General features: G+C 36.7%; 2 protein-coding genes across 3 annotated transcripts; one reads left to right on the top strand and one right to left on the bottom strand.

Moving 5' to 3' along the window:
- The first annotated feature begins 5,230 nt into the window (after nt 1-5,230).
- Nucleotides 5,231-7,711, top strand: LOC107777902 (cysteine protease XCP1-like). Its single transcript, XM_075231009.1, has 5 exons — nt 5,231-5,738; nt 6,262-6,274; nt 6,349-6,559; nt 6,907-7,047; nt 7,404-7,711. The coding sequence occupies exons 1-5, from the start codon at nt 5,243-5,245 to the stop codon at nt 7,617-7,619; spliced, it is 1,077 nt and encodes a 358-aa protein (XP_075087110.1). The 5' UTR covers nt 5,231-5,242; the 3' UTR covers nt 7,620-7,711.
- A 111-nt stretch (nt 7,712-7,822) lies between these two features.
- On the bottom strand, nt 7,823-16,453 carry LOC107777903 (AT-hook motif nuclear-localized protein 10). Of its 2 annotated transcripts, none has more exons than XM_016598071.2 (6): nt 16,318-16,453; nt 15,455-15,938; nt 14,176-14,228; nt 10,866-10,997; nt 9,089-9,250; nt 7,823-8,445 (listed from the first exon to the last, which is right to left on the bottom strand). In XM_016598071.2, the coding sequence occupies exons 2-6, from the start codon at nt 15,918-15,920 to the stop codon at nt 8,209-8,211; spliced, it is 1,050 nt and encodes a 349-aa protein (XP_016453557.1). In that variant the 5' UTR covers nt 15,921-15,938; nt 16,318-16,453; the 3' UTR covers nt 7,823-8,208. The 2 variants fall into 2 exon arrangements, with proteins under 2 accessions (XP_016453557.1, XP_016453556.1); XM_016598070.2 differs by having other exon boundaries at nt 16,237-16,374.
- Between the last annotated feature and the right edge of the window lie 6,156 nt (nt 16,454-22,609).

The raw sequence follows: 22,609 nt of genomic DNA, 5'->3' as shown, positions 1-22,609 counted from the left end.
CATAACCAAAACTAAATTCGATATTCGACTTCGTTCAACACACATAAACCAAGTTTCTACGACTAAAGCGGCCAAACGGCAGAACAAAAGAAATAAGCATACATGCCCGAACAGAAGAAAATAACATTTCATACTTCAAATATATTCCTTACAAGGGCTAATACAGACGCCCGCAAAAGTATACACAAAATTTACAAACAAAAAGAAGAATAATTACTCGTCACCTGACCTAGAAGCACCATCTCCACCATCGTCGTCGCCATCGGCATACACATCCTCGTGCCAGGAGTCCTGCTCAATCCCAGCCACATCTTCCTGACTATCATCGGCCTCTAGGGTAGCAGGATCATAGCCGCAAGCGACTCGAGCTGCACACGCTTTAGTACGAGCATTCTCAAAGTCGGCTTCAAGAACTTTCCCTACCGTCATCAAACTTTTAAATATATCTAGCTGGGCCTCTGCGTGGATCCATTTCTCATATAAATCTCACGGAAAATCAGGGAAAGCAGAAGCGTGAGAGGAGGATGGCTGAGCCGATAATTGTTCCTTCTTAGCCTCGAGAATGACGACTTGGTCGCCAAGTCTAGAAACCTCTCTTTCTAGCTCCCCTATCCTCTTATCAAGCCGCTCTTCACTGAGTTTAGCCGTCTCTAAATCGTTTGCCCGCTCAGATCGAAGAACGCGGATCACAGCCTCTATTTTTGTCGAAGCCGCCAGCCGAGCCAACTCGGCCTTCTCCAAGTCGGTTGTCTTCTCGGAGACCTCGCTATTCAAGTCATCGTCCCTGACCAAACATTGCTCGAGCTCAGCCTGCAGAGAGATCACTTGGGCCTGAAGGTCCGTACATTGGGCCTCAACGCCCATGCTCACCTCGAGCTCCTCTTCTTTGTCCCTCAACGCCCCTTCAAGGATGTTGCACTTGCTGATGACTCTCACTAACTCGTCATCTTTCTGCTTTAGCTCGTCCCTAATAGCTTGGAAGTTGCCACTCTCGCCAAACTGCCTACAGATCTCACAATGTTTATTACGGTATTCATGGTACTTCCTCTCCATCTTCTTGAAAATAGTTTTGCGCCTCTTCTCTTGGCGAGCGCTCTCAATCTCCAAGATAATGGTCTGAAAAGAAAAAACAAAAAGAGGAAGAAAATCAGTAATAAAAAAAAAGTGTACAAGGCACGGAAACTAGAAAGGTCGAAAAACTTACCCTAAGGGCGAGGCCGGCTATGCCCGTCGATAGGGCGACATCGTTCAACATCTCGAGGGTATTGCCCTCCGTATCAGAGCAAAGAGGACCTAAGGAAGGAACCACGTCTTCCATGTTCACCAGCAGGTCCCGATCCATAGGGACCACGATGGTATGAGTGGACCTTTCCAAACTTACTTCCACTCGAGTGGACCCCTCGCTCAACATACGCACCTCATCGACTTCAATGTCAGAGCCGGTTTCATAGCCTTCCTCGGCAACACCCTTATCTATCCCCTCAGCCGACGAAGGAACGTTAACCGGTCTCGAGAACGATGGCTAATCTCTCAGCACGGTACCAGCAACCTCAACAGGCGATCCGCCAACTTTAACCTCAGCCTCAGGCAAAGGTATACTTTCCATGGCCCCCATTGACAGCGGAACTCCAGATGACGGATCCGCATCACTTTCAAATGCAGTAGTGGTCGGCCCACAATCGCCCCTTGTAGAATCCACTGCTCGAATTGTTCTGTCGCCAATTGGGAGAGAAGAGATGCATCAAGTGATGAAGGGTCACCCCGACCCCGGCTAACTCCGCATACTTCGAGATCATACTGATGAGTTTATAGATGTAGGGGGAAAGATGAGCCGGGCAAACTCTGTAATACCGGCAGAACTCCTTGGCTTGGCCAAGGGGAAGATATGGAAAGAATAACCTACATGGAAGGGGTATGCGTAGAAGGCGTAGTACCCAGGGTGGTGTATTTGCACTACATCATGCCCTGCATGGACTAGGTCTATATAAGCGGGAATTTTGAATTTAGCCCTAAACCCGGCAAGGGCCACCTTTTTCATCAACGACTCCGAGATATCGGGGTCGTCCTCAGGCATCTTCAAGAAGTCAGACCTAGTCTTCTCACTACAGTGAATTATTTCCTCTACCATAGGGAAGCTGTCATCCTTAGCAACGATGGCCGCCCCATCATCATGGGAAGGCGCGCGCACTGCCAAGGGAACAGGATCAGACACTCCCCCAGAACTAGAAGATGCATTAACCATCTTTGTTTGTTTATATGTGAAGAAGATACAAGCACGAAAGAATCGTGAGTAGCAGAGGTCACCAGAATCAGTGAAAACAGGGATACGAGAGCAAAGGTAACGAGAGCAGAAACTCTAAATGAAGAAGGAAGAAAGAGATATAGGGATTTAATATTTGTGAAGACAAAGGATAAAGCAAAGGGTCTTATATCCCTATTTATAAGAATTCGGGCATCAATATCGAGAAAATAAACTGCCAATGCCCTGCGCAACTATCGAAACTATAGAGGAACGGGAAATGATGCAATACATCGGGAAAACGCGTAATAATAACGTATGATATCGTGACGTCACTCAGAATCGACGTGGCCATAGGTTACGACTCACAAAGTGCCACGTTGCCATCTCGTCAAGAACATTACTACTCGACCTGCTCGCCTAAATCTCCCAGCCGTGACTAGTAGAGTCCGCTCATCGAGGTCGTCTGAGAGTCGGCCTCAATAAGCGGAGGAACTAACTGTATTGGCCAAAATCTGCCTCAATAAGCGGAGGAACTAACTGTATTGGCCAAAATCTGCCTCAAGGAGATTCGACATGAAGTGGTATTACGAAAAGTAAATTGGCCGAGGTCGATTAGTAAACGGCAGGGCTCAAAGCCGAGCAATCAATAACGGCTGAGGTCAAGTATTAGGGGCAGTAGTAACGGCTAGTTTTGTAATAGGATCTTTAGGAGAATATCTCATTGAATATTCTCTGTACTTGTACTTTTAAGGTTAACTAGAGGTATGTCCCATATAAATAGAGAGGGAGATAAGGTGAATGGGAGGCAAGATTCTCTGATAAGAACACTCTTTGAAAAGAAGACTTGCTCCCTAGATAAAATACAAACACTATCTTTCTAAAGAGATTTGATTGTCTATTATTCCACACTTTTTTATCAAATCCAAGAATAGTTCCAATATTCTAGTATTTATCTATCACTCATCGTTGTGAGAAGGAAGAATCATCCACCTCATTTAATATTGGGTGAATCATTCTCCTTATTTACTTTAATGTCATTTATTGTGATTTATTGCTCAACATTCTCCAATCATTAATCATCTTGAAACATTAAATGTATACCGCATTTAATCTCCTACCAACACTGTTCTACGTTATTTGTGTTAACCGGTTACAAATCTGAGATTATTATCACTAGTTAGGTTTAACCTCTCATTACATAAAATTAATTAGTTTAATCAAGGGTTTACACTTTTTAGTCAAATAGTTATATGTTTAGAAACTATTTTAAATGCTCCATTTTATTTTGAATGACACGTATTTATAATCATTGAAATATCGCAAATTCTATTGACGATTTTTGTATTAGCCAGAAATCCCTTTTATTTCTTACGGTCCGCGTATCCAATACCATCATATAAAATGTGATGCATAAACTACTAATACTATAATTAGTTAGAGTACTATTTTCTTCTTTCTTTTCTTCTTTGTCCTAATTCATCCAATTTAGTGGTAATAAAAAATTAGTCATAGTTATTCACGCCATTTTCATTCCCATTTAATGGAAGCCGTACAACAAAGCAACTGTATCCCACCCACTCTAATAAGTAAAAGTCTACCACCACCATTTCGTGATATGACCATTATTTTCTGAAGAACGCACTCACTCACTACTCACTTCTTTGAAGATGCAAGATTGCTCCATTCAAAGATGGACTCACAATTTAAATGCAGTTGATTCGATTTTTAATATTAAATTCATTATACTTTTAAAATTATAAGTTCAAAAGTTAAAAGTTATATATTTATATTTTGTATTAAAAAATATTGGGTTAAGTTAAAGTATTGAACGCAGTAATTATAGGCTCCCTCTGCCACTGGTTGTAAGCAATAGATGCACGTACTGTTCTTGTTTATGTCTTGGACTCTATTGTTGAAAATTGCTGGGCAAGTATATCCCAAAAATGCTAAAACCAATCGTATATTCACTTGATCTTTTCACTCAACTCTCTTGAGTAAGTCTCCAAATGTAGCTAAGTGCTCTTCGCATCCATTAACTTTGGGCGCCGAATGTTTCTTCCTTTGTAATTTTGCGGCCCTAACAAGCTTGTAAATAGGCTTACTATATCTTTGGGTAACAAGCTTGTAATTGAAAATAAGTTATTGTTATGGAGTTTCAAATTTTATAAGTGAAACTCTAAGATAGAGCCAAAAAGTGGCCAGCGAATGCTATTTCTACTATCTCTTCACTTCATAATGCAACTCATCCACACTATTGGTTGAGATACGTAATGCATGGCTGTAGTTGGGTTCAAGCACAAGGCTTTTATTGGTTGATATATGGGCTAGGGCGGCACAAAAATTTAAATTCACATGGACACTACATTGGTAGGCCTGAAATAAGCCCATCATAAGAATCTCTAAAGTTTAACTAATTAATGATGTTGGGATTAATAGAACTCATTTTTGATATCATATTGTATTGTATTGTTTGGTTGATGTAACGTTTGCGTAAACTGTATTTTTTGTTATCATTTAATACTAACATTTCTTTTTATTTGGTTTGACTGTAAATTAGCTGCTCAATCGAAGAGAAGATAAGTATCTGGATTTAAATCATGCTAATGCCCGGTGCCCCATAATCTCATAGAATCCAATGACCAACATACACTGCAACTATATATATATATATACTCGTAAGACCGAATGGCCAATATGAATAAATTAGTATTGCAAATTAACTTCATAGTACTGAAGAGGAGACCATAATAGAAGTCACAATAATAGCAATGCAACAATAGAATATAGCATAAAATTACATGTTTAGTCAGAAGTTAACATGCTTTCATTTCAATCCAAAGCCAAATAACACCATGCTTTAAGTCTCCTACTACTACTTCTAGCTATTCCATCTTCTACTAAGTATACCATTAATATAATGTACAATTCTTTGCTTGAAAGTTACCTTAAAGAGAATTTTAACTCTATATAACCCATGATCTTCTCCTCCATTCTTCATTCATGATCTCTATTACTAATCAAACACAAATGGCTTCATTCTCTTTTTCCAAGTTGTCATTTCTCGCCTTGTTTTCTATATTATCTCTCGTGGCATGCACAACGTTTGCTCGCGATTTTTCCATCGTGGGATATTCCCCCGATGACTTGAATAGCATCGATAACCTTATCAATCTCTTCGAATCGTGGATGGAGAAACACAGCAAGATTTATGAGAGCATCGAAGAGAAGTTGCATAGGTTTGAGATTTTCAGAGACAATTTGAAACACATTGATGAGAGGAATAAGATGGTTAGTAACTATTGGCTTGGTTTGAATGAGTTTGCTGATCTGAGCCATGACGAGTTCAAGAAGATGTATCTAGGACTCCAAGTTCAACATGAGAGATCAGAATCCTCCACACAAGAATTCACCTATAGAGATTTTGTGGATTTGCCTAAGTCTATTGATTGGAGAAAGAAAGGTGCTGTGACTAATGTCAAGAACCAGGGCTCATGTGGTACGTACTGTCATTTTTAGCGTTAACATATTTAACGGCATTTGAGTCATTTTAACCGAAAAAGTATTTTTTTGACTTAATATATCAATTGCTTATTTTCATATTAAAAAATATAATGTCATTTTACCCAAATAAAAGTGCTAATCATCATTTTTTTGTTTACTAGACTCATCAACTACTTATTTTCATATTCAACACTTTTATCCAATAAATAACTATTATATATTTATAAAATCAGTTTTGGCACCTCACAAGTATTTTTCAGCAATTTATTCTTAAAAGCTATACTCCCTTTATTCAACAAAGCCAAACGCAAGGGTCTCCTTTGTCCGAGCGGGGAGTTTCCTTTGATGAAAAATTACACTGTATAGATAGGTTAAATAATTTTATATATATATATATATATATATATATATATATATATTATATGTTGAATTGCATTGACAGTACATAAATGATTTTCTGAAGTATTTTGAGCCAAAATTTCTTGTATCATTTATCTCAAGTGCCCTGCTTAAAAGAGGCAATTGCCTATGGTCTCTTTCAAAAAATTTCAACCATAGGCCACTTGCAACATGTAGAACCATTATGTTTGTTATGCAAACAAAAGCTTCTTCATGCCCACTCTTGATCAAATAAGGACAAGGAATTTGACGTCCTTATCTGAACAAGAACTCATCGACTGTGACACAAAATATAACAGTGGTTGCAATGGGGGCCTTATGGATTATGCTTTTCAATTTATTGTCTCTCAAGGTGGTCTTCACAAGGAGGATGACTATCCTTATCTCATGGAAGAAGGCACTTGTGATGAAAAGAGGGTAAGTCAATATTCTAAACATGGTGATCTGTCCAAACTTTGGTAGACAGAGTTATCTATACTTGTAGAATTAGTTGAGGTGTACGCAAACTGGCTTGGACACCACGATTATCCCCGAAAAAAACATGTAGTCTTGGTAGGAAGAATAATGGTACTTAATTCCAAGTGCGTTATTCATGAACAACCTATTGGGTATTTCAATAAATATGAAAGAAGAAGCCACATCGTCGAGACATAATATATAGTATGTAATTAAAAGTATGTTCTCTCCACCATTTAAGCTTTAAGTCTTTAAGAGAACTGCCCGTGTAGAAGACATAATTAAATTGAATGTTATATGTTGATCAGGATGAATCTGAAGTGGTGACAATTGATGGTTACCGTGATGTGCCAGCGAATGACGAACAAAGTCTATTGAAAGCTCTTGCAAACCAACCTTTGAGTGTGGCCATTGAGGCTTCTGGCAGAGATTTTCAATTCTACAGTGGGGTAAAGTTTCTTCTCTTCTCCCTCTTACCCTTTCACATCCAGCTCCTCTGTTTGGTATAACAGAAAATGTGTTACAAAACTTTGTCAGAAAATAAGTCTGTTTGGTGTTTGTTGTCAAAAAAATGTTTTTCACGAAAAAAGTTATGAATTCACGATTATCTCAAATCCTAACTTTTTTCTTTTGAAAGATATTTTTTATTCTCCAACCAAACACTAGAAAATATTTCAATGAAAATGACTTCTTAGTGATAAAGAGAAGTCTTGACATTGCTTGTAATCAATGCAGAGTGAATACTATGAAAGCTCTTGATTATTGCTTATAATACTGAAAGAATACTATTGAAATATATTTGTAGGGTGTGTTTGATGGGCATTGTGGAAGTGCATTGGATCATGGAGTGGCAGCAGTTGGATATGGATCCACAAAGGGGACAGACTATATCATTGTCAAGAACTCTTGGGGTCCCAAATGGGGAGAGAAAGGTTTCATTAGGATGAAGAGAAACACAGGCAAGCCTGCAGGAATCTGTGGAATCAATAAGATGGCTTCTTTCCCTATCAAAAAGAAATGATAATTTGTTCTGAATGTTGTTTTCTTTGTAATGTATAGCATTTTGTCGTCTTTGATTAATAAAGTATCAATATAATGTGCTCATTTAACAAATCATTGCTTTCTTTATTTCTTTAAGATTCAATAGTCCTACTTTTAGTATTCTCGTAGACTGTAGTTTATAATTGGAAAATTTGAGAATTTCTTGTAGCAGAAAAGGAATTAAACCAAAAAATAGGACATGATAATATATAAACCAAGACTTAGGTTGAAGACAGATAATTTTGAAAGTCGTTCCTAGATTTAAATCCTAGCATTACATCCAGTGATAACAGCACATTACAAGAGCTGAAATAGAACAAGAAAATCAAACCACGTCCTACGCTTAAAACAAAACAAGTAAGCTAAATTAACAAGACAGAAAATGCAGAATACCTAGCATCAGCAAACTACCACTTCTCACCACTACATGTTCAAAGCAAAAAGTGTCTCTGGTACTTATTTCTGCACAGCTACAATTACACCGACTAAATTACAACGAGCCCTCTGACTCCCCAGTGAATTAATTGTTTCTGCCTCCACAATTGGTCAAGAAAGAGAGCAGAAAAAGCTCATCTCCAAGACATGCTCGACATCCCTTGCAGGTTATTATTGGTGCATACTGGAGCGCTCTGATTAAGGGGGCTGCCTGGGCCGCCAGATGATTCACTAAGAGTTCCACGTGATGGCGAGCTACTGGCCCCCATCATACCACCAGGATTGGCATTCACGGGAGCAGGTGACGCTTCAAAATGGTTTGCTGATTTCAACTCTTTTCGGCCATCTGCAATGAAGCTACCAACGATAACCTGGAACAGAAGCCATTTAATTGATGCCTGCTTTGTAAATAAAATATGTGCCACATATCATTCTTAACACACATAAGACCTAGATAAACAAATGGTAATTTTAGCACAAGACCCCAGCCATTCACCTCTGTGATTATTAGGTCCTAGTCATAGCCATTCACCTCTGTGATTATTATGTCCTAGTCATACCTTTGTGTGCACTTTTTAAAAACAATTACTGATATGGTAAACCTTACACACAACTCGAAAAGTCAAGATAACTAGTGACAAAATAACTCAAAGAGTAGGGATAATCCTTTTTTCTTAATCACCCCCCCCCCCCCATAACCCAACCCACCGAAGGCCAAAAAAAAAAAAGAAGGGATGATGCTTCTAGCGTGCTGCACTCAGTTAGAGGAATCGAGGAGGGTGAGGGTTTGGGAATTGAGGAGTTTCCATTAACAGGATACTACATATTTTACTTAATCGAAGCAACTAAAAGATACTAAATGTATATAAACAGCATACTGCACGCATTCTGTTTTTTCTTCTTTTCTTCTGCTCCCCAATTAACACAGATACAGCAACAGTGCTTAATGATAAATGATTAAAAGATAGTTTGCATGCCACATAAAGTAATCTTTGACACTATGAGAAGGCAAACCTGGACTGGTGATGCAGCAGTTAGAACGCCCGCCACACAACCACCGAAAATCCGTCCATCAGATCCAGCTAATGATAGACTTAATCCACCTGTTCTGCTCCGTTGACCGCCAATTTCAGACAGCAGAAATGAACCAGATAGAGATAATATGTCAAACCGTCCCTACAGGAGGAAAAGGTCAGAAAAGCACTCAACGTGATGTAATAACGCAAGGATAGACAATCCAAAAAGAGCGATTCAGAAGAGAAGATTTTTATCAGCAGATCTCTGAATTCTAGAAGAGACAACCAACTAATTTCAGGCACAGAATGAAATTGAAATCAAAAGAATTAAGATTAAACTAGTAAGATGTTATATCTCTCCAGTAAAATGATTAAAAATTAACTTTTCTCTTTCATCATAGAAAAGCATAGAAAAGCACCACGATCTATTGAGGCTTTAAGCGCAAAGCACAATTAAAGTGTGACCTTTAGTTAAAAAGGCACTAATAATTACAAATATAAAAGATATATAAAAGTAATGCAAGAAAAACTATGAACACATACATTAATTATTTGGACAAAAGACTTGAAAATTTATAATTAGCTGAAATATGTGGGAAAAAAACATGCCAAATAAATCCAAAAACTATTTTAAAGTTTTAAGTTAGATATTAAGATGTGATCTAATGAAAGCAAGTTTAAGATTTTAGCGACCAGTTTTATTACAAAAACACTTTTTCCTAATTCCTGATCACTAAAAGTTCATTCATAACGTTTTCTAAACAATTGATAAATATCACTTACGCCAACTTTATCTATTGATGTCCTCGTAAAGACAGTGCATGGGCGATGAGACATATGTATTATTACCTTGGACTCTACACTAAAGCGTCTTCTAGGTGAGGAGTAGCGCCCAACATGGGTTTCAACTACTTTCGCTTAAGAGCACCTCGAGAGTGTCTTTACCAACACTAGATACAAAATCATGCATGCTATGCTATGAGTTAATACAAATGCGTAGCAAATTTTCACGTATAAAGATATATCTCAGTTGATATACCTGAAAATAAAAAACTTGAGTACTTGTTTTTGCTAGAAGATCACTCGGGCAAATTTTAGAAAGCACCAACTAAACAATTAAAGAAATGAGTGACATAGTCTTAGAATCATTTCATAACCATTTGCAAGCAAAACAAGAAAAGGAAAATTGACCTTGTCAAAAAGAAAAACAAAAAAGGAAAAATTGTTCAGTGGAAGCAGAACTTTCAAGAGGAACTTTAGATCTTTGGAATTCTTAGAAAACAAGTTTCATAGAACGTCAGTTGTACAAATCGAGCAAATTACAGTATAAAGACCTTACACCATTCTCAATCACAAATTAAAAATGTTACACCTCATAAATTCTTTTCCAAAATCGTATTCGTCTGGTTATTTTCTCAAACAAAAGAAACATTAGTTTCCTAACAAACAAATGGAAGAACTTTACCACCAAGGGTTGTGGTGGATGGATGGGATCCTCCACCCTTAACCAGAGGTCTCGTATTCGAGCCTTGGACTGGAGAAACCCCTTGTTGGGAGTGCTTCCCTCTTAATGGGCCCTATGAGACGCGAACCAGGGTTAGTCGGATCAGTGGGTTCCGGATACCAGATGTTTAAACAACAAAAACAGGAAATTTAATAAGGACGCGATGTGGAACTTCCATTTTCTTTCTCTATAAAAGTGGAGAGCAACATTTTTTTATCTAGTTGAGTGGAACATGAAATGCTAAAACAAGCAAATATATTCAGAAGTAAACCTCATAGGTCGCAGTTCCACCAGATGTGGCAGCTTGCCTAAGCGTCACATTTGATATTGCACCACTGGCAGACAAGATGCAAACAGCCCTTGGACCATTCTGAGAAAATGACATTATTTTTGATGCCACATCCTGAAAATCAGATAACAAGGATCAGTAATAAAAAATATAGCAACTTAATATCTGCAAAACTATCACAATATATGATATGCAAGTGTCTGGGCATTTGCAAGAATCCAAAGGCAGAACAGGAACTCCAATAGTCAAAACATTAATCACATGAAGATATTTAGATCAGTATCACAAAAGAATTAGCACTATATTTGGTCGGGTGCTAAGAGGAGGGGTTTCAGGGCAACTGGGCAAGTAAAGGAGGGATAAAGGGCATTCCCCTTGTTTGGTTAGAAAATAGAAGAGAGGAAAAGATAAAAGTTAACGAATACGCTACCCCCGATATCAGCTTTTTTAACCCCTCCATAAATGAAAAGAAATGAGAAAGTTTGATGCTTGTTTACTTTCCTTCCACTACCGAACAACTGGAGGAGAGAGTAAATACTGTTAAGTAGTTGCCAAAATTAAATCGTGCCTGAAGCAGAACCACATGCTCTTCTCGTGTAAGAGAATGTTCAACTAATCTAGCATGTCTTTATCATGTTGCTGAATCATCTAAGAAAATTACTTAAAAAGGACAAGAAAGAAAGAAAAATAGTTTCAAATCATGAAGCAACTTGCACTAAAAGAAATCAATATCAAATAAGAAATGTATCCAATTAATCAACGGAGGATATATTCAGGACTCCAAAATTACCTATAGAGCTGAATCAGCAATGTAACCAATTAATCATCAGAGGATATATTTGCAAGAATCACAATTACCTATGAGGTAAAAATTAAAATCAACTGATATTTCTGGTGTTCGGTAATGGCCAAGTTGGCAATTAATATTATCAAATATGATTGTTCACATTTGAGCTTAAGAGCAGTGTCTTCAAAAGACGATGTCCATGGGGCAACTAAGAAGCAAGAAGCTACGTGCATGATTTGAAGCTCACAATTTATCAATAATATGAATTACCTAATATATATGGATTTAATATTTATAACATCAAATTGTAACTTAAATCACTAATTGAGCATCCAGCACACAATAATGACAATGCAAATCCAACAACTTTTCTTTTATGAGGTAAAGGATAATGCAAATTTAACTAAACCAAACATCTTCAAATAATTTCTGCAATGCTTAATTTCAATTACAAAGTTATATCCAACGAATAGACACTTCTCGCTGGATCACGTTGCCCCTCACTGTCTGTAGCGACTGCTTTCCCTAAATGGTTCGCATCATTCCATTTCTTTAAGGGATGAGATGAAATTTAATGACACTGGCTTAAAGTATCTTTTGCCAAAAGTTAATGGATTTGAAACTCAATAAACTTTTACCAAAATTGTTTAAACAATAGAAGGCAAAATCTCTTTTAGACGGGGCTGCTCCTCCCTTAACCAGAGGTCTCGGGTTCGAGACGTGGGTATGTAAAAATCCTTGCTAGGGAGCGCTTCCCCCCGAATGGAGCCCTACCCGGCGCGAATCCGGATATAGCCGGGCTCCAATGCGGGTACCGGACACCAGGTGGGAAACAAAAAAAAAGTCATTTTAATTCAAAGTTATGCTCATTTACTAGGGATGCCATATTTGTAGAAATTCCTTTTTGAAACATATTTTTCACAATTTATTTTTTATATCGGTAATATAAGTCTTGTTACCAAAGTGACTTGCAATCAGTAATTAAGTTTTGGCCATCATCTGAAAGCAGGGGAACCAAAAATAAATAAATAAATAAATAAAAAGAAGACATCATCCAGATATGTGGTCGCTAACATGTTAGTTACTTCTTGAATTCTGTATTGATTGTGCGAAATTTTCAGATTTTAATCAACAATCATCTCAATTTCCTAGTTGTGATAGCAGACAGTTCTTACCGCACTTCCTTTTCCTTACTAATTAGTTTAACACGAGCCAAAAGCTATACTGATTTTGGTACAATTGCTGAAAGATCCATCAATGTCATTTTAAGTGCACTTAATAAGAAAAAAGATCCTCTTTCTCCTTTTGCCCCCTAGCTCCTGGCAATCCATTCAATTTTGTACCTCCTCCCTCAATCATAGTTCAATTCAGCAGATATTATGGAGTTTCCATAAGTCATTGTTGAATTAGAACTTTTATTTTTTGATAACCGAGAAATCTGAGAGGGCCAGTGGCGGTGGTTAATGGGACGGCCCTCTAAAATTAGGAGAATATTTGTTGTGTTAAAATTAAATAATGGTAAGAGCTTGCAAACAAACTTAAGATATAGAAAAATAAAAATTAAAACGAAAATAACATCAGACTTTGATATTTAACTTTCTGAGGACGTTCTGTCATTGTCATCGGTCCTTCTACTTGTTTAAATTCAGAAGCACAGCATTCCAAGTTATCAATATTGTAAGCTTATGTCAAATTGTTGGCAAGTGATGCAAAGTAAAGACAGGAGTATATTGTTTAATAATCACCGTCCCATTTTTTTGTAAGTACCCTATTGCCTATTTTAAGGACATCATTACTATTTGAAAAGTCAAATATTTGCTTCCTTGAAAACAACTGTTTCAAACTATTTTTTATTAATATTAACTTTTTATAGTAGATCTAAAACGTAAATTTTCCTTTGAAAAAAATAAAGAGAGCAATCTCGGAACTGAGACAGAAAATTACTAGATGAATGAAACATCGTATTTCAGACCTTGTAACTCGTTTTTTGTGATTATCGGAGCACTCAATATGGACTTCTCACTGAGTTCACATAACACACTATATTGAGCATTTTTACCTTTTAAGAATTTTTTCTTTTGGGAGAGGGCAAAAGTTTTTTTCTCTTTTTATTTTGTTCTTTACCGGATTTATTTGGGCAGCATTTCTTTTTAAAAAAATTATTATTATCCACAAAGGGGGGACCACTTACTCTTTTGGGCTTATAAGAAAGAAGGAATATTCCTTTAATAGCAAGTGCCAGCTCTACATTAATAGGCGACTCCAAGGACTTACATAAGGGCCAGAGGTCAACCAGCTTCTCACCTTTCCTAAAGCAAACTCTCAGATATCATGAGAATGAAACTGAATTATCGACAGCGAAACTAAGATAGAGTATTTGTAACCAAACCATAAGAATCCTTGCTATTCCCTCTTAGAATTTCATTAAAACTGAAATGTTCTTCAAGCTAAAGTCAAGATGATCTAAACAACATTCAAAGTAAATACAAAGGTTAAAGAAGTAACCTCTCCAGTTTTCACGGTGATAATATGTGGTGTGAATCCAAATCCTGTCGATCCTGCAATCAGAAAATGACTCTGAGAAGTTCTCTGGATGGTGGTAGATGAAACAATGCGACTAACTGGGAATATTATTATACAGGCAAAGTGCAACATGTACAGGACCTCCCCACAGACCCCCCCACCCCCACCCAAAAAAAAAAAAGAGAAAGAAAAGGATCGGAAAATCAGCATCTATCTACTGTTACATGTGACCCAAGAGCATTCATGAAAATGCAGATCAATTATTTCAGCGGGACAGAAAATTCTAATATAAATTTAAGAAATGAAGGAATCAGTTCCGTAATTCTTAAATAAAAAATAAAAAAATCTTAAGTCAATAAAAAAAAGGACTCCAATAAATGAAAAAAGGGAACTCTATGAAATTTATATTTACAAGTTACAATACCCAAAAAGAAAATCCAGAGCTATAAAACACCTTTTTCTAAATCTATGAAAAAAAGACATTTTGCATGTTAAATGTTTAGACAGACATAAGGTAAATCATTCAGTAGTAGTTCCTTCTTTAATATTTGCCAAAAGGTGGGAAAAGAAAGATAAAATCAAACATAAAAAAAGACGTACTTGTAATAAGCAGTATACAGAATCTAATCTCAAACATTGCTTAGGTCATCAATAAACTATCAGAGCAGAGAGGGCATATTGGTAAATCCCTCCTTCTGTAAAGATTCTGAAGTCAGTTGGGTGCAGAGCCATTGATCCAAAGATCCAAGTCCAGCTTTCTTTACGTATTAATATATGAGCTTCTGTGTGCATGTCTCCTAACGGCTAACAGATCAAAAATGATCCACTGCTTTGAAAATAAATATTATGACAAACTATGCCTCAGTAGCAAACTAAATACTATTTTTGGACATATATACTCAACATTGAAAGCAAAAAAACAGGTCAAAAAAATGTTTGCCTAAAGAATCTCAGTATCACAAACATTCTATATTCTGCCACACGTGAAAGATGTTGATAAATAAACCAATATCAATATCAACAACTATTAAGAAATGAGTTTAAGTTCTATGTGTTAGGCTGTTAAAAATTTCACACAATCAGATCAGTTGTTAGATAAGTAATCTCCGTAAAAATGATAACTATGCACTGATAGCGTAAAAAAATTACACCACGTTAAAGAAATATACTCCAACCCCACTTGTGGGAATCCAATGGGTTTGCTATTGTTAAGAAAATATACTGGTAGTGTTAGTAAGTTGTATATAACTTAAATGTTTACCAAAAGAATTGTCCATTTGTTGCTTTTTGCTGGAACCAGGGGGTCTCCCTCTAGCTTTCTTCAAAGAAGTAGGCGATGCGGGCCCCGCAGAAAGAGCTTGAGCAGCTGGAAAAGTAACCGGCTCTTGCGGCGACAAGCTGCCAGCGGCGACGGACGGCGAATTCAAACCTAATGCCATGGACCCGTCCGGCCCGTATTTCCTCGGCCTCCCTCTCTTCCGTTTCATCTGCTCCGACGAATTACTGTTCAAATTTTGCGACACCACAGCGCCGGCTGAGACTTCAGCCGGCGGGTACGGCGGCGGCGAAGTTGAAATCGGTGTGAACACTGCCGTACCGTCGCCGCTGTAACCCAAGTGCATCTTCTGATCCACCTGCGTCGTAGCCGGAACACTCGCCGGAGAATTTTGAACACCGGCGACGGTGAAGTGGTCTCTACTCGTCATTAATGTCTCAGATACCGACATTTTTCATCGAAATTGTCACTGTAAAAACGAAATTACAGTTGCAAAGTTAAAACCCTAGAAAAAATCGTCATTTTAAACCCTAACCCTAGAAATTCAACTGAAAACAAACACCAGAAATTTGCTCAAGTAATCAGCTTTGCTTTAAACCCTCCAAATGTTGCAGAATTTTATTCAAAATCTTTAGCAGATCAAGCAAAACAAACTTTTAAAAAAAAAGGTAAATAAAGTACTATTTGTTTTTCAAAAAAAAAAAAAAGGTTTGCAGAAAAAAATCTGAAAATTCAAATAAAATAAGAAAGAACATTAATTTTCTTACCGAGAAGAGAAGAGAAAAAGAAATATTTTTAGGGTTAGAGAAGAGCAAAAGAAATTGAAATGGCTTTTTTCTGAGAAATACCTGAGAATAGAGTAATCTTTGGTTTTTCTTTTTATTTCCGTATGTGTTACGACGTTGATTCAAATTAAAAACTAAAATAAAAAGGTGGAAAAAGGGAAAAGGGCAGGTAGAAAAAGGTAAGGCTAAAAACGATCTCGTACAATATAATTATAGATTGCATTTAATTCCAAGACTTTCCTTTTTTTCAAATTCATCAATATGGGCACGTGACCTCTTCCTTCCCATGGTTTTATTTTATTTCTAACTTATTTATATCTATATTTATACTATCTATATTATATATATATATTAAAAACACGAAATTTCTTAACGAAATATTGTTCGTCTTTTTTATCCTTTAAAAATTTATTTTACATTAGATATAATTATAATTTAAGTTATCTTCCTAATACGTAGGATATTAAAATCAATTAAAATTTTGGTTATTAAATCTTAACTTATTTGAACTATGTAGAAATTTCTAATATTTAGGACTTTCAAATTCATTAAAATTTACCTTATATAATTTTTTTCTTAATTAAATTAAGTAACAAAACTATAATTCCTTACATCTTTTTGTTTTAATGTGTAATGTCCTACGTGCCTAATCTAATTTCAAATTAGACTTACCACATATATTTGTTTGTGGTAAAATACATTATTGTTTTGTGAGAAATCATAATTGTCGAAATACAAAACTTTAGCTTGTTTTCATTAAAAAGGTCGGTCCACACAAATAGTATCACATCAGTTAATGCAATGCTATGTTTAGGATTCTTTTATCTAGCTAAATTGTCGTAGAATGACAACTATCTTTAATCTTGAACTTTAAAACTAAAATGGAAAAGGGTCAAAATTGTCCTTGAACTATGCATTATAAAACACATTTGCCCTCCGTTTAAAGTTGGGGTCATTTATACCCTTCTCGTTAATGAAAAGGCCTAAAAATGCCCTTATTGGCTAACGGCTCTAACTGAAAAATTAATTTGGATTTAATTAGCCTTATTAGCATAGAATTGCGACACGTTTCCTAATTAAAATCCCCCAAATCCCCAACCAGGGCCCATCTGTTTTACCCACTCTCCTCTTGTTTTTTACTACCTTTTAACCTAGGGAACATAATCAAATCCTCCTCATTTGTATGACACAACCTAACCTCCTCTTTCTTATTTCCCCCACACAACCTAACCTCCTCTTTCTTATTTCCCCCCAAAATTGCGTCGCCGCTAGGGTTTCAAATCAGAGGAGATTCCATTCGAAGAAAGGTTCCGACCGAGAATTAGTTTTTGTTCAAAGTTGTTGGGTTAAACCAATTAGTTTTTGTGGTTGGGTTGGGTTGGACAATTAGTTTTTGTGGTTTGGTAAACACCTGAATGTTATGGTGGTTTTAACAATATTTTTTGTGGTTAGTTAAAGTCTTAAATAATTTTTTGTGGTTAGTTAAGGTACTAACCAGTAGTAATATTGATTTTTTTTTTTAAATCCCTTCCAAATTAGGAGGATCTATAGTGTTTACACATTTTTCCTCCACTGTGACTCGAACCCAAAATCTAACGGTCGTAGGTGGAGGTGTTTTTACCAATTGAGCAAGCCTCACTTGTCTAGTAATATTGGTTATGAATACTAGTAAATGCAGTTTATGAATGTCATTAGTTATGTAGTTTATGAATATCCTAAGAAGTGCAGATTTTTGTGAATATGATTGTCGCTGAAAGTGCAGAGTATTGTCAATGTGAAAGTCATATTTTAGAGCTACTTGAGATGAGAAAATAGAATAGCAAATAGCTTAATGGTTCACCCTGTGCTTGTGAACCTATGTCCTTATATTCTAGCTGGTGTTGTAGTAATTAGCTCTACTATAAATATACTGCTTGCTAGAAGACAGATTTATCTACTTCCTTGGACAAGATAAAGAAATAGGCTTCCCACTTCAACTTTAGGGGTCAAAAAGGTTTACCAATTCAATTAAACGTGCATATTAGTTAAAAGTGCAAATTTTTATCAGTTAAATGTGCAGTTTTTTGTTTCTGTTGCAAAGGTGCAGATTCTTTTATCCATATCTTTATGTTACTTGTTTATTGGCTAACAAGATAAAATCCAATAATACAATCTTGAAGTACCAATTTCAAGAAAACGGTATTTTATTCCCAACAATACAAGGAAATCTTAAGTTTAATATAAAGTTATAAACTGATTACAATCAAAATCACCCTTCTTCAGGATTACATAAGTTGCAAAGAAAATAACGTAAACTTAAAAATGAAAAGATGGTCATTTTATAGCCCAAATGAAAAGATGGTCATTTTATACACCACAATCAATTTTAATTGCTTTTTGACAATCTCCATCTACTTAGCTCTAACTTCGATCACTTGTAAAAACGTCTTCCGACATTCGCTGGTGTATAAGCCGTAAAATGTTGCGCAACTTCTCCACATCGACATCTCCTTTTTGACCCGTAAGAATTGTTACTCGAACACTCACTCATCCGTTCTTCTTTGGTTTTGAAATTGAACCGAAACCTAGCCAATAATTTTGGAGAAGATGAGACGGTTTTAGAAGAGGGCTTGCTGATGAGGGGATCTGATTTTGTTTATGTCACGACCCAAAATCCCACCATAGAAACTAGGTAAGCCAATTTCCATTATATTTGTGAAGCCATTTTCTTTTTGAAACTAACAACGGAAATAATTACAATATACAACCTCCCAAGACTGGTAGTACTGAGTCACGAACTCTAACTGAATACATAGAATGATCACGAGGACCGAATATACAATACTGTTTGATTAAAAGTTAACAGTACAATGAAATGAAAAGACTCCAAGGGACTGCGACGGCCAAGCAGCTCTACCTTAAATCCTTACTATCTCACTTTAACTCTGCTCAAGTCCGTTATCTTCAATACCTGGCTCTGCACAAAAATATGCAGAAGTGTAGTATGAGTACGTCACGGTCGGTACCCAGTAAGTATCAAGACAAACCTCAATGGAGTTAAGACGATGTACAGTCAAGACACTCAGTAGTCTAATAACCTATGCAATATAATATACAAAATAATAGGAAACAAATAACAATAAGGCAACATGAAACAACAAGTAATATGCACCGCAGACAACAAGAATACCATTAATATCACTCAAGAATTAATAAGTACAATTACACCCAATTAAATCAAGTCCTTCAAATAAATGTCTTTCACATATAATTCTTCCAAATAATTCTCTTTCAAATATAATTTTCTCAAATATAATTCTTTCAATAAATCTTTTCAAATATAATTTCCTCAAATAAATATCTTTCCAGTACAATAATACTTTCTAAGTAAAAATCCTTTCAAAAAATCCACGGTACCTCGTGACCATAATTAAATCATCATATTTCCCCGGCACATCGTGCCCTCATTTCATATCACAACTGCACGGACAATTCACGTGCCAATTATCATTATCATTTCATCACAGCACCTCGTGCCCACATTTCATATCACAACTGTACGGACAATTCACGTGCCAAATATTCTCATTATTTACTCACGGCACCTCGTGCCCACATTTTATTTTATAATCCGCCTGGCAATAGCCACAGGCTCTCAATTTCAACGTAAATCAGATTGTTATCAATTTACCAACAACAAGACAAGTTGCATAAGGTATAACAATAAACACAAAAAAATCACAACATCACATGAAAATTTTCAACACCACAACCTCACATCATCACATATTGTCCCTGACAATAGCCACCCTTATCGCTCTTATTCCCACCCTTATCACTCCTATAGCCCCCATTATCGCTCCGCCCAGATAATATCAATAGTCACTCTTATAGCTCCTATTGCCACCCTTATCGCTCCGCCTAGACAATATTCCAACAAACACAACAACAGTGAAATGCCACCCTTATACCCACATAATATCAACGGTGAAATGTCACCCTTATCTCCCCAAAATAATAACTCACACAACACAATAATTTACACGGTAAATTAACACGACAATATAATAAAAATTAATTCATATCACAATTTGCCCAATGGCCACAACCAAAATCCAAAGATATAACAAAATCAATTAATTTCACAACAAATAGTCCAAGACTCCAAACAATATATATAACACCCAAAAACAATCAATAGAGATAGAAAAATAATCAACTTAGGGCACACTTTCATTAATCCAAATTTAGATAATTATATTAACACCTCTTCTTAAGTTCATTTAATTAATTATTTGCAGAGGAAAAATCCATAATGAAATTAAATCCCACAAATATCAAACTCACGGAATTCACATAAATATACAGGTAACATGCACATCAAATCATCATATAAAAATAAATTCAATAAATGCGAATTAAAGCATGACAAACAGATGACTAAATAAATACCAACAATTATCCAATTTACTACACAATATGCCCAAGACTCTAACTCAATAAAGTTTGTACATATAAGCCCGAGTACGTACTCGCCACCTCGCGTACACGGCTTTTCACATTTCACAAATGGCACATAAGGCTCGATGCCTAAGGAGTAATTCCCCCACTCGAGGTTAGGCAAGACACTTACCTTTTTGAAATTATGCCGATATTCTAAAATCTTCTTTTTGCTTGAATTGACCTCCGGACCGCTCAAAACTATCCAAATTAATTGTATAACTTCATTAAAATTCATCGAAAATAATTTCGGATAATAATACGTCGACTTAAAAATTTATTTCAAAAATTAATGCGGGACCTGCCTCTCGGAACCCGACATAATTTTCATAAAATCCGAACACCATTCTGATACGAGTTCAAGCATACCAATTATATCGAATTCCAATAACAACTCGACCTCTAAATCTTAAATTTTCATTTTTGGAAGACTTTACAAAAATCTTGATTTTTCTTCATTAAATCCGAATTAAATGATGGATTCAAAGACATAATCATGAAAATTAATCAAAACTGGATAAGAATTACTTACCCCAAATACGCACGCAAGAATCTCTCCAAAAATCGCCTTCTACCGAGCTCCCAATTTGATTTTGTATTATGAACTCAAACCCCCGTTTTTGGGACTTTTAATTCTGCCCAGATAGGCCTTCTTCGCGTTCGCGAAGGCCAAAACATAACTGCCTCAAATCCTTCATCGCGTTCGCGACCTCCTCGTCGCGTTCGCGATGACCAATTGACCAGATCCTTCGCGTTCGCGTTTCACGTTTCGCGTTCGCGAAGACCAAATGACCTCAACCCTATTCTTCCTTTCTTCTTCGCGTTCGTGAAGGCTTGCCCAGCTCCTGCTTTGCGTTCGCGTCCCCTGCTTCGCGTTCGCAAAGGCCAAACCAACAGCCCCTCAAATTCCTCTTCGCGAATGCAGGACTCCCTTCGCGTTCGCGAAGAAGGAAACCAGACTTCAGCAACAGCAGTCCAAACAACTCCAATTTGGTCCGAAATCACCCCGAAACACACCCGAGACCCTCGGGACACCATCCAATCATACCAACCTGTCCCATAACATAACACGGACCTGCTTGAAGCCTCAAATCACATTAAACAACATCGAAATCATGAATCACACCCTAATTCAAACTTAGTGAACTTTGAAACTTTAACTTCTACCATCGATGCTGAAACCTATCAAATCACATCAGATTGACCTCAAATTTTGTACAAAAGTCTCATTCGACATTACGGATCAACTTCCGGAATCGGATTCCGACCCCGATATCAAAAAGTCAACCCCCCGGTCAAACTTTCCAAAATTTTGAGTTTCGCCATTTCAAGCTTAATTCCACTACGGACCTCCAAATAATTTTTCGAACACGCTTCTAAGTCCAAAATTATCATACGGAGCTAACGGAACCGACAGAACTCCATTCCGGAGTCATCTTCACATAGTTCCGACTAGGGTCAAAATCCTAAGACTTAAGCTTCCTTTTTAGGGACCAAGTGTCCCAAATCACTCTGAATCATCCGGTAACTGAATTCAATCACGCACGCAAGTCAATACGCGTAATACGAAGCTGCTCCGGTTCTTATGCCACCGAACAAGACTTAAATTCTTGAAACAATAAGTCGGGTCGTTACATTCTCCACCTCTTAAACAAACGTTCGTCCTCGAACGTGCTAAGAATCTTTCTGAGGATTTTAAATTACTGAGTATATTCTTGCACACATACTTGTGAGTGATTTTACATTCCTGTAATTTAACACGGGTCCGACAACACCATCTTAATTGAGATTATTTCTTTTCTCCATTCTTATAAGCTTTAGAGCAAAATCCCTAACCCTCTAATCATTTCCAAAATGCCTGATTTTTACTTCGACG

This window comes from Nicotiana tabacum, chromosome 15 (genome assembly GCF_000715075.1).
Source record: "Nicotiana tabacum cultivar K326 chromosome 15, ASM71507v2, whole genome shotgun sequence".
NCBI classification, from domain to species: domain Eukaryota; kingdom Viridiplantae; phylum Streptophyta; class Magnoliopsida; order Solanales; family Solanaceae; genus Nicotiana; species Nicotiana tabacum.
The sequence above is the reverse complement of the archived record's forward strand: the minus strand, read 5'-3'. Positions and strand labels throughout refer to the sequence as shown.

Coding starts and splice junctions, on each gene's coding strand:
- LOC107777903 (XM_016598071.2), bottom strand. CDS start 15,920: ATGTCGGTATCTGAGACATTAATGACGAGTAGAGACCACTTCACCGTC. Junction 9,251..10,865: donor GTGGAACTGCGACCTATGAG/GTTTACTTCTGA, acceptor TTCCTCCTGTAG/GGACGGTTTGACATATTATC. Junction 8,446..9,088: donor CTGCTGCATCACCAGTCCAG/GTTTGCCTTCTC, acceptor CTTCTGTTCCAG/GTTATCGTTGGTAGCTTCAT.
- LOC107777902 (XM_075231009.1), top strand. CDS start 5,243: ATGATCTCTATTACTAATCAAACACAAATGGCTTCATTCTCTTTTTCC. Junction 6,560..6,906: donor GCACTTGTGATGAAAAGAGG/GTAAGTCAATAT, acceptor TATGTTGATCAG/GATGAATCTGAAGTGGTGAC. Junction 7,048..7,403: donor ATTTTCAATTCTACAGTGGG/GTAAAGTTTCTT, acceptor ATATATTTGTAG/GGTGTGTTTGATGGGCATTG.